Source organism: Plecotus auritus, assembly GCF_963455305.1.
Source record: "Plecotus auritus genome assembly, chromosome: 9".
Taxonomy (NCBI): domain Eukaryota; kingdom Metazoa; phylum Chordata; class Mammalia; order Chiroptera; family Vespertilionidae; genus Plecotus; species Plecotus auritus.
Genome location: NC_137783.1, coordinates 107,860,545 through 107,873,250, shown reverse-complemented (window position 1 = coordinate 107,873,250; position 12,706 = coordinate 107,860,545). Strand labels below are relative to the sequence as shown.

At 39.5% G+C, this 12,706-nt stretch overlaps 1 protein-coding gene across 2 annotated transcripts in view; it reads left to right on the top strand.

Annotated features, from left to right (window-relative positions):
• Positions 1–12,706, top strand: part of ACER3 (alkaline ceramidase 3) — a 135,714-nt gene that overhangs the window by 68,683 nt on the left and 54,325 nt on the right. For both annotated transcript variants that reach the window (XM_080641914.1, XM_080641913.1), the window contains exons 4-6: positions 4,521–4,573; positions 7,982–8,063; positions 10,373–10,408. In XM_080641914.1, the coding sequence (XP_080498040.1) occupies positions 4,521–4,573; positions 7,982–8,063; positions 10,373–10,408 (171 nt within the window). The remainder of the gene's footprint in view (positions 1–4,520; positions 4,574–7,981; positions 8,064–10,372; positions 10,409–12,706) is intronic.

Here is a 12,706-nt window from a genome sequence, read left to right as displayed (position 1 = left end):
ACATTTTGCTCAGCATAGGGAAGAATTGTCTGAGCCAGTAGATGGCAAAAACTACCTTTGAGATCTTGAGTCCTCTGTCCTCAGAGGGGCCCTAACATAAGCCGGACAAACACTTTTATTAGTTCAAAATTCTTTATTTGGTACCTGGGAAACAGGTATGCATAGGTAAAGATACTGTTTTTTTCCTCAAGGAGTCTAGGGTCTAGGAATAAAGATAATATGCTAGTGAATGAAGTGATAAAGGTACATATAGGGCCCTATGGAAATAGAAAGAGAAATTAATTATTTAAGGTAGAAAGATTAGAGATTGGGTTTCACAAGGATGACTCAGACACATGTTTGAATTGCATTGTCAAAGATGAATAGGAATTTACCAAGCCAACTAGAACCCGTAGGGATGTGAAAGTATGGCTGGCATCTCAGGGCACTTCAAGTAGTACTTTATGGTTGTAATGGAATAAGAGTATGTGGTGAGGATGGTGATAGTGCTACCAGTAATAACAGCTAACATTTGTTAAATTGTTGAGTACCTGCTCTTGGGCAGGCATTGAAATATATGGCAGGAGATGTGGTTTGGGAAACTAACCAGAGGACAGATCTAAGCCTCCTGGACTTTATCCCTGTGAACCATTAATGGATTTTGAGCAGAGGTGAGACACACTTTGATTTGCATATAAACTTAATTATTGGCAAGGTTATTAGCAGGGTAACAAAGCATTTGGATAGACAAGCTGGCCTTTGATCCTGAGACCTTTGATTCTATGCTATATTGTTACTAATACTACTTTATCAACTTCATTGACAAATTACACAAATTTCTTATTTTCTTCACCTTTTGGACTACAAAGTTGTGGTTTTACATGCTTGTCTAACTGGACAGAGATCACATAAACCATTTTTCCAGTGATTGAGGAGGAGGGAAGAATCATCAATATTGAAGGACTTCTTCATCTCTTTAATCTAAACATTAAGTAATCTTGAATGTTTCTTGCTGGCTCCCTGTGTGGTCTCCTTTCAGGATAAATTTGACTCAGCTACCTTAGGTCATCATTTGTTATACACAATCACTGAAATAAAGTAAGAAATGTTGTGTTGCCACTTACCTGACTCTGGTGATCAGTAAACTATTCTGCCAGCCTGAATTTAGCTTGGTGTAGCTATAGAGATATGGGAGGCCCAGCTCTGCCTAAAGTGAGCTCAAGCAAATATTGACAGTTCTGTCTTAAGAATGATTTAGAGCTTGAATAGTATTTTCTTTAGATTTATTATTCCTAGGTGGCTACTTGGGTTCCAGTTCTGATTCTACCCCTTTACTGGCTATTTGAGCATAATATGCCACTTAATCTTGCTGAGCCTTAATTTTCTCATCTATCTAATAGGTCTAATACTACCTGTAAGAGTATTATGAGGATGAATTGACTGGCATATGTGAAAGTGCCAATATAAGATCTGGTAAATAAGTTTAACAAATACTAGTTTCCTTCCTTTTTCTTCAGCCAGTCAGAACATCTGAAGCCCATTGCATGAAGAGATTCGTGCAATAGGCCTTCCTTCCCTTGGCTTCCAGCACCGGTTTTCCTCTGGCACCCGGGACCCAGGCCTTCACTCCGGCCAGAGTCTGCCTTCTTAGTCTTTGCTGCAGACTCAGGCTGGAGTCTGCCATCTTCATCTTCACTGCTTCACTGCAGACTCCAGCTGAAGTCTGCTGTCTTCATCTTTGCTGCAGACTGCCGTCTTCGTCTTTGCTGCAGACTGCTGGAGTCTGCCATCTTCGCTGCAGACTGCCGTCTTCATCTTTGCTGCAGACTCTGGCTGGAGTCTGCAGTCTTGTCTTCGCTGCGGCACTCCGCTCCTGCAGATCTCTTCGCCCCCCCCCCCACCCCCGCCTGTCCTCCCTCTCATAGCAGGCGTCCTGCCCCGCCCAGCTACTCTGCGCCTGGAGCAGCTGGGCAGTCACCATCTTTGGCCTTCTAAATTGCATACTCACTCTGATTGGCTGTGGTCATAGCGGAGGTACAGTCAATTTACATGTTTGTCTATTATTAGGCAAGATTGTTAGTGATTCATTCCTTTGAGTACTATTAAGTTATGTGTGCCCTTGTGAATGGTAACATTTTAAGCTATTACTTACTCCTTTTTCATCATTGATGTATCACATTCTTGTGGCAACCAGCCAAGAGCAATACATTTGGGGGTGGGATTAAGGAAAATATTAGAGAAGGGGTAGGGACAACCAGGAATGACCATGGCCTTCAAATTTAAATAATCAAATTTTAATATTAGAAGATATTTTTAAATTTTAGTCCAATATATAAATTTTATCAATGAAAAATAGTCCAAGAGCAGGGAGGTGACTTGACTAAAGTTACACAGAAAGAAAAAGACAAGATTAGGACCCAATTTTATTTTTTATTATTTTGTTTTCTTTGTCTTAGCACTGTGTCTTACATTTATGGCAGTAGGAGTATAAAGGCTTTAAGTTTTTAGAAGTCTTCTCCCAGACTTTTTTCATTTATTTACTCATTCAACTCATTCTTTTTTGTTTTCATTTACTGAAATATACAGTTATTGATAATCTTGGGGACGGTAAAATTAAAGGTAATGTCTTAATTTTTTCTGCTTTTTCCAAGTATTCTGTACTGAGCATATAATATATTTTTATATTAGAAAAAATAAATGCTAGTAAAAAATGAATGTATTCATCTATTTCTCATAAGTAAAAATAAATTTACTTATCCTAGAAAATAAAACCAAAGAAAAATGTTTACTCACCTAAAATTTTATTTATAATGCGAAAACAAAAATAGCTTAAATATTAGGTAATAAAGTAAGCTAATTCAGACTTTATAATGTAAACAACAGATATTCTAGGTATAAATACTACCTTTCTTTTTCCTTTCTTCCCTATTTTAGTGAATGGAACCATCTTACACCGAAAGCCCAAGCCAAAAACCCGTGACACATCTTTAATTTCTACTTTCTCACCTCTACAACCACTAAAACCCCTTGATTCAACTTTCATAATAACTCTTGGATATATCTACCTCTGGCTATCTCTACCACTACCTTAATCCATCATCTCCAACCCAAATTGGTGTTTCTGCCTTCCCTATCTGTTTGTCACAGTGGAACAGAAGTACTCTTGCTACAAACAAACTAATTGTTTTCATGTGTTGAGCAATATTTGCTAGGCTTTGTACAAGTGCTGGGCATGAGATACATAAAATATAGTCCCTGCTCTCCCAGCATGTCACTTTTTATAGTTCAAGCTCATAAATTTGAACCACAGGCTTTGTGATCTGGCCCCTGCCTACCTCTGCAGACTCATCTTCAGATCCACAACCCACCCCACTCTGGAACTCAGTGCTCTTTTACTAGCAATAATTTTGCTAGTTATGGTTTTGAAATAAGACTTCTATTTATATCGCCCAGATTTTAAAGTCCGTGCTATTTTAACATATGCTCAGTTTAATTTAGTTCTTAAAAAAAATAAATAAACAAGTAGCCAACACCTGGAGTCTAGACCTTTCTTTCAGCTACATATTTGTATTTATAGTTGCCTGATTGGTATTTTCACCTGGCTGTCTCACAGGTACCTTAAACTCAACATGTTGAAAACTGTTCTTGTAACTTTCTGTTTTCACAATTTCAGTAAACTGTACTACCATCATCTGAAGTGTTTAGGCAAAACATTGGGGAGTCATCCTTGGCAGTTTCTTTTCCCTCACAGTGAGCTTTGTATAAAATCAATCACAAATCCCTGTTTATTTTACTTCTTAAATATTTCTCAAGCCTGTTTACTTACATCTATTCCCAATTCTGCTACCTTAATCCAAGTAGCAATTTTCCTTAGCCTGGACTGCTGTAACTTCTTGGCTAGTCCTTTCACGTCTATGCTTTCTCTCTTCAGAATACTCTCCATACAGGATTGGTTTTAGGATAGGTTTAAGGATTAGCAATAACCTATCTATATAAGACTCAGCTTAGTGTCTCACTTGTAATTTAATACATAATAGCTATTATTATTATTATTGCTAATAACATTATCTTTCAGAGGCATAGGTTACTTAGATTAACTAAATGACTTTCCCAACCATTAATACTTCTTCTTATGTATATTAGTGGACATTTTATCCATCTTAAGTGCTATAGAAAAGGGCAGAAATGCAAAAGAATACTGATAGGACCCATAGACCTCTAGATGGTGAACATCATACTTTCCTGCAAGTATGATATTATAGTTTGTGATACCAAATGATCTGAGCTGCCCAGTACGTCCTGCATTCTACTTAGCTATGTACATTAGGACAGATAGATGGATGGATACACTTGTTCATTCAAAAACAATAAACTAAAATAAACATACTCAGGGTAAATTAGATAATAATAAATATATAAAAGAATCAATAAAAGACATGAGATAATGAGGTGACCATTTAATCATAAAATTTTACTTTATTTGCATAATAGTTGCAACTCTACAGTATTCACATCCTATTATCTGTCTTTGTTTCTTATAGCTATTGGATGAACTCCCAATGATTTACAGCAGTTGTATATTTGTGTACTGCATGTAAGTATTTAAGTTTAAAATTTAGTTATTTCATATATTTTAAAATTCATATTGGCCTCATAGCGAATTAAGTTATATAACTAACTCAGTTAATATTACTGAGAGATTATAATAGTGTAAAAGATTATAATATTTGTGATCTTAATGTAGAGTATAATCTCTGGGAAGTTACAATAATGTTGTTTATTAACTTTTGTGATATCAATACCCTATAGCCAATTTAGGTAGACTATTACTTAAATTTGCACATAACTTACATAATTTGCCTTTCCTTGAGTTATAAATGTATACGTGTTTAGGTAAAGATTTTACATATTATGCCATAAAAATAATATTTATCTATTTTGTACAAGATAAATGCGTATTGTCCCTATATTATAGATGATGAAGTGAAGCACAGAGAGGTTTAGTAACTTGTCTAAGTATATGTTGACCTAGAAACGTCCAAGTCTGTAGAAAGTTTTTATAAGAGTTTGAGCCAAAACTGAGGACAGTTGCTGGGAAGCAAGATCTCAAATGCTATAGAGAATGACAGTTTTACAGTTTATTTTATGCATTTGGAATTGAGGGAACTAAAGAAGATTACAGGAAGGTGGGAGAAAGCAAGGCAGGGATTGGATTATGGCAGTGGTCGGCAAACTGCGGCTCTCGAGCCACATGCGGCTCTTTGGCCCCTTGAGTGTGGCTCTTCCACAAAATACCTCGTGCAGGTGTGCACGTACAGTGCGATTGAAACTTCGTGGCCCATGCGCAGAAGTCGGTTTTCGGCTCTCAAAAGAAATTTCAATCGTTGTACTGTTGATATTTGGCTCTGTTGACTAATGAGTTTGCCGACCACTGGATTATAGGATAGTTAAGATGATGTGCTTTCTTAAAGGTGGTTAGGCTTATTTCAAAGGTGTGTTAACCTAGATGCACAGAAACAATGGACAGGGCTTGTTTAAGGCAAAGATAAACCCTTTACTAAAAAGTTATATGCCTGGGGCGTTACTATCCACCATGACCTGATCACTTAGGAGTTTATGATCAAATCATCTGGGAAGGTACTTTCTGTAGAGCCCCTTGTTAGTCCACAGATATAAAGCAGAATTTATGCTTAGGTGACTTACCTAAGGTCATGTAGTTAGTAAGTGTCAGAGTTGGAAACTGAACTACAAGTTTAGTAACCTTGTTACTGGAAAGGGGACCTGGCCCTAAGCAGATCTGCCTAGGGCAAACCAGTAGTGTGTGGGTTCTTAACTTCGTGCAGGAAAAATTTCACAAAATGAGTCCAGGTGAATTTTAGAGGACATTTACTAAAACTGGGGACAGTGAGACAAGAAAGGTCTGGGAAATGAGCCGAGGCTGGTCTGCTTTGGCTCACTAAGAAGTCAGAAAAAGGGGGCCTGGGTGTCAGGTTCAAGGGATTTGCCCAGGATGAACTGCCACTGCCCAGTGTTGCCCTAGTTGCAAGCCTTGTGGGGTCCCTTACAACTTAGGAGATGCATGCCTGTGGGGAAAGAATGGGATGGGGGCGGCATGGGCATGTTCCTGCGAGGAAGAGCATGTGCTGGACCTTTATTTTGAGGGATTTTAAAGGCTGGGTGATTAGGGGGATCTCAGTAGGATATTCATCAGCTTTATGCTGATGTACCAAAGTGAGATTTATTCTCTTAATTTCATCTGTCCTTGGGTGTGGTTAGCAAATGGCACTAAATGGATTTCTGCTGTCTCCCTGAGTAGGGTGATTTAAGCCAGTGGTCACCAATCAGTGGTCCGAGGACCACTGGTGGTTCGTGAGGTCTGAAAGGTTGGCGACCACTGGTTTAAGCTATTTACCCTCTGGTTGGGAAGGAGAAGTTCAAACCATTTGCTCTTAAATGCCCTTAAAAGTGATGGGAGTCGTTTCAAGGCAAACCATTTGCTCTTAAATGCCCTTGATTTAGGGAATATGGGATTTACTAGGTGGCTGCAAACTGCTTGGGATCTAGGTTTCCTAAATGGCTGCAAACTGCTGTTTAACTATCTCAGTTTCCTATTCCACCCATCCTGGCTTTATAGCTTGTTTCAACCTTACCTTCTAAATATATGTTGTGTTCCCAAGCACTAATACTTAACACGTCTCTGAGCCCCTGAGCCCTGTATGTGATGGTTGGCTGATTCTTCTCAATATGGTCATCATTGCTAGCTCAATAATATCTTCTAAAGATATGTAAAATTCAGAACAATTTAAAAACATATTATTTTAAAAGTTCTGAAATTTTTTTCTGTAAAGGGCCAGACAGTAACTATTTTTGGCTTTGTGTGCCTGTAGTCTGTTGCACCCCTTCAACTTTGCTGTTGCAGCATGGAAGATATGTAAACAAATGGATGTGACTATGTTCCAGTAAAATTTTATTTACAAAAAAACAAGCTTAGGCTGAGAAATTGCCCTGATCTAGAAAAATACTTTCAGATGAGCTCTTTTTACTAAGTCATCAAGTTCCAGAATTTAAAGACAAAAGAGATCTTATAAGTCATCTGTACCACCACCTTTCTTTACAGAGAAGGAAATAGGAGTTGGGTCCAGTTCCCACAGCCAATTAATTGATTAGTGAACTGAGAGAAGTCTCCTACTGTTTGTATTAAAACATGGGTTCAAAGGTTGGATACTTAACTGATGGCCATATATTTGTTTATATATCCTTACTTACTGAATATTTCCTCTGTCAGATACTATCCCAGTGACTAGATATATGAAATTCACAAGGAATTCACAGTCTAGTTGGGAGACAGATAAGTAAAAAGATGATTATAATATAGTGATATTTTCTATAATAGTATGTTATTCCTGGATCGTTAGTTGAAAGATATAGGAACCTACTCAAGCTAGTGTGAGTTACGAGAGATTTACTTATTGTAAGGACATGAGGAAATGATGTAGGACCCAACGTCAGGAGGTAGAGCCTCATTAAACTGGAAGGACAGCTTCTCTCTCTCCCTCCCTCTTTTCTCCATTCCTTCCTCTCAACATGACTTCAAGTCTTTATGTCTGCTTTATTTTCCCCTCCCTGCAGACCACTTCTCTGCTCATTCATCTATTGAGCATTCAGTTTGGCTGCCCAGTTGTCAGCATCAGACTTGGAATGCCTACCTATGGCTTTATACTTTGACTCTCCACACTTGACTGATTTGGTCTCCAGCTTCCAAACACCAAATTTTCAGGGGTGAGCCTCTCATTGGTCCAGTTAAAATAAGGTGCCTACTCCTGTTCCCCCAACCTCTTGGAGGCTGTAGACTGTTGAAGTTCTCTGAGATGAGAGTATGGATGGGAAGAAACGATGGGCATCACTAGACCCAGAAGATTGTGTGTAAGTGGTCAAACAGCATTCTGTTTCTTTTTCTAGTTATATACTCTAAAGCAGTTTTCTTTTTCTCTCTCTTTTTAAGGTTTGAATGTTTCAAGACCAAGAATTCAGTAAACTACCATCTGCTTTTTACCTTAGTTCTATTCAGTTTAATAGTAACCACAGTAAGTCATATTTTGTTTCTAACAGATTGAGCACGTGAACTAGCCTTTTATAGAGTTTGGCACATTTTGCTTCCAGTGTTTGATTCATGCTGTTCAAACTGAAATGTTTCTAGAGAAAACTCACAGTTACTGCTTCTTTGTTTCCCATTTAAGTGTTATTTCTCAACAAAAAGTTGAAACAACTTTTTAAAACTCTGGTTTTAAAAAATGGGGAAAAATCAAAAGGTTAATATTTAGTAGAAATGAGGAGAAATGAACTTCTTCTTATGGATGGATATATTGTCTCCTGTTTGTTAAAAAAAAGAGAGAGAGAGATTCGCTCTGCTCTGTTGAGCCTAATATGACTATTTTTTAACCTTTTCCTAATAAGTTGAGATAGCTGGTCACTTCTGAGCCTACCTAAGTGTCTTTTTTCCTCAAATGAATTGAATTTTGTATAAAGATATACTCATTTCAACAAACTTGTATTACAAACCTATCATATCAGGCAGTAGAAAATAGAAAGATGACTGAGAAGCAGTTGCTTTGCTTGAGGAGTACATTCTAATACAGAAGTCAAACGTGTAAATGAAGAAGTGCTTCAAAAGATAATAACTGCAATAACAGAGGTAAAAACTAGTCATTCAAGGATGAGATGAAGGAGTATCAATGACGATTCCTAGAGTGGGTCAAGGAAAGCTCCATAGAGAAGGCATTTAAGCTGAGTTTTAACTGATGAGTAGGAGTTCGCCAGGCCCTTGGGCAAGAGTGTGGTGAAGCATTTCTAATAGACTATTACACTGTCCATAGGCATAAAACCATGTGTACATGGACTGTGAGGGTGCAGAGGAAGGTGAGTGGTTGCTGAACAGAGAAAGGATCAGAAAAGGCTTCAAGAAAGAGGTATAGTTGGAACTGAATCTAGAAAGATGAGTGTTTGCCAGCAGGGGAGGATTTCTGAACAAAGTGGAGAGCAGCCATGTTTAAAGATACAGAAGCAAGAAACTAGCACATTTGGGGAAGCACTGTACTTTCTGGAGCCTAGAATAAAAAAGAGACAAGAGGAGAGCAGTGAAGCCAAACAAAGTCAGGAGTGCGATCATTGAAGACTTTGAAATTTGGACTTTGTCTTGTAAGTGATGGGAGTCATTTCAAGGTTACTATTTGAATTTTGATTCTCTCTACCATGTCATTTTAAAGGTGTACTCCTATAATGCGGCAAGTGCAAGCTAAATCTTGAATAGGCACTGAATTTAACCACCCATATGACAATGGAGCCTAAAACTAGAGTTTGTGTAACTGGGAACACATCTGGGCAAGTGACTTAGAAGTTTTGGGAAGCAGAAACACAAGAAATTTGTTTTATTAATCCTCACCCAAGGATATTTTTCCATTAATTTTTACAGAGTGGAAGAAAGGGGGCAGGGAGTGGGGAACAGAGAGAAACACTGAAGTGAGAGAGACAAATGGATTGGTTGCCTCCCGCAGGTGTCCTGACCAGGGCTGGGGATCAAGCCTGCAACCAAAGCATATGCCCTTGTTCAGAATCAAACCCGGGACCCTTCAGCCCACAGGCTGATGCTCTATGCACTAAGCCAAACTGGCTGGGGCAGAGATTTTTTTTTAATGTTTTCACTTTTTGAGCACCTACTATGCTAGTCACTTTTATGCCCTTTTTAAAAGATATTTTATTGGTTCTTAGGGAGAGAGAAACTTCAATGTGAGCGCGGGATATTGATAGGCTGCCTCTTGCATGCCCCCTACGAGGGATTGAACCAGCAACCCCTTTGGTGCATGGGATGATGCACACCGGCCAGGGCACTTTCATGTATTTTAGCTTCTTCTTTGTCACCAATATTATTCCCATTATCAAGATAAGGAAAAATTAGTCTTTTGGTTGTGATGCCACTTACTCAAAGCCTGTAGCAAGTAAGTGGCAGTCTGAAATTTAATTTGTGTCTCTACCTCTAAGGCTAGTGTTCTTTATACTGTAGAACATATCTGCTACAGGGTTGTAGGCATAACCTCTTCAGCTGTCATAAATATCCATGCATCTTTGCCCCTCCTTGATGCTGATGCAGAGGCCAAGAGACCAGAGACATCCACAACAATTTTGAAACATGTAGTTTACCATGGGAGAGACCCACCTGTAGGGACTAGCCCTCCTATGGCATTGCCACTTAATCTGATTGGTTTTATATGGCTGGAGTCAGATCTGAATAGCAGGACTAGGGAAGCAGGAGAGGTTTGGAATTTGCAGAATTGTTGTAATACGTTTTCTTCTCCCCTTCATCATGCATTTCATTCACATATGTTTTAATATTTTGCAGGTTTACCTTAAGGTAAAGGAGCCTGTATTCCATCAGGTAATTCTTAAAAATTATTACACATTTGATTGATTAACAATACTTGCCTGCTTTGTGTGTTCCTTTTCTGATAAATAATATGCAGATACAGAGGTTGCAAACTCAAGTGCCTACAAGAGCCAGCTGTAGCTAACGGGAATCTACCTGGAACAGTCAATGCCCAGGCCCACCTGGCTTTTGGTAGTCAGTAATGCAGGTTCAACATTGCTCATATAAGGAGAAAAAAAGAGGAAGCCTTATGCACATACATATATAAAGGACATTATTTTCTAGAAAAGATAGAGTGAAAAGTCCTTGAATATTTTCCTCCTAATATATATTACTAGGAGCCCAGGGCACGAAATCGCGTGGCCCCGCCCACCCACCCGCAGCCCTGCCTTGACACCCGAAACTCTCCACACAGAGCTCCAGCATGCCTGGCCCAGCTCCCAACCCCTCTGGCCTTCTCTGGCCGCTTCAAGCCCTGCCCTCAGTCCCTTGAGTCACCTCGGCCTGGTCCCGCCTTCTCCGGGAGCCTCCCTGCCTCCTTCCATCTCTGGAGCAACGTGACAGCTCCGCCCATCATGGCGCCAGAGGAGAGCTTGGAAGCCTCCCGGCTGCTGCGCTGTGCTCCTTCCCCTGGCAGGTGGGTGGCGGGGCGCTCTGAGTGTGAGCGGTGGGTGGCAAAGGACTGATGAGAAGGCACTAGGGCTCTCACCCTCGCCCTCCCCAGCACGGGTTGGTCATGCCTCCTCTGGGAGCCTCCCCGCTTCAGCCCCGTCTCCCGAGCCTGCGCAGGCAGCCTCCTGTGATAGGTCGTTACACGTTACAGCGTCCCAACCATTAGCATATTAGCTCTTTATTATTATGATAAGTTTTTTGAGGTAGAAGGTTATTTAAATTGAGGGAAGCAAACACAGGAAACTGCTGGAGGAAATAATGATTTAAGAGCATCCCATAATGAAACCAGAATGAAATAAAGTAGCAGACCCTAACTAAAGAGAGCTATTGTTTATTGAGTGCCACCATGTGCCTGGTACTATGCTCATTGCTACACAGACTAATCTCCCAGCAGTCCTGCAAATTAGGGCTTATTATCCACGTTAGAAGGAAAATGAGCTCACAAATATTAAGTAATTTGCCCCCAGGTTACATAGTTATTAAGAGGCAGAGCCAAGGTTATAATCTAGATTTGTTTGACTACTGTCACCATTCTTTTAACAAACTAACAAGTAAAAATAAATAAGCACACATTTCAGGAGTGTCAGAAGCTTTGTAGTTTTAGATTATTTTGTGCTTATGTAATAAGTAAATATACCTATAACTTTTTAAACTGAAGCTAGACAATAATCATCTAACTGAAATCTGTTTTTAATTTTTATTTATTTAAACAGAGATATTGGATTATATACATTTATTTATTTATGTGTAAACAGAGAGGGAGGGAGGGATGGAAGAGATCAGTTTGTTGTTCCACTTATTTATGCATTGGTTGATTCTAATATGCCCCCTGACCAGGGATCAAATCTGCAACTGGAGTATTGGGATGACACTAATCAACAGAGCTGCCAGGCCAGGGCTGAAATCTGTTTTTTAAATAAATTCCAAAACCACATCATTCTGCCTTGCTTTTCTACAGGCCAGCTGAAAATAGACATAGTAGATATTACAGGAGAGGATGCCCTCAACTCACTTCCCTGTTTATTATAGCTTGAAGTGATGTCATTGTTTAGAAAGATTTATTGACACTGTAGAAAATGAATAAGTAAGTTTATATTAAAAATAGTTCCATTTTTATAATATTTTTGTTTGCCTTTATAAGAAAGAAAAATCAACCACAAAAAAACAAAATTTGGAAATTTGAGGTTAATTTTTGTAAGTTTATGACCAATTTTCCATTTTATATTTTAGATCTATTTGACATTATGTTTATGTAATAACAGTAACAAAATCTATATATATAAAAGGCTAAGCCACCATCCAACCGGTAGCTATGACGTGCAATGACCACCAAGGGGCAGATGCTCTGACCGGTAGCTATGATATGCACTGACCTACAGGGGGCAGACTCTCAATGCAGGAGCTGCCAAGCTGCAGTGACTTAGCAGCTGCAGTTCTCGGGTGACGCACCCCAGAACTAGAGAGGAGGGAGCCTGATTCCAGGGTGCGTAACCCGAGAACCACCCTCTCACAATCTGGGACCCCTCGGGGGATGTTGGAGAGCCAGTTTCAGCTCGATCCCTGCAGGCCAGGCCTAGGGACCCCACCTGCCAGAGGGACCCGCTTACTCCACAGATGCCCTTTAAGCCATGGTGCTAC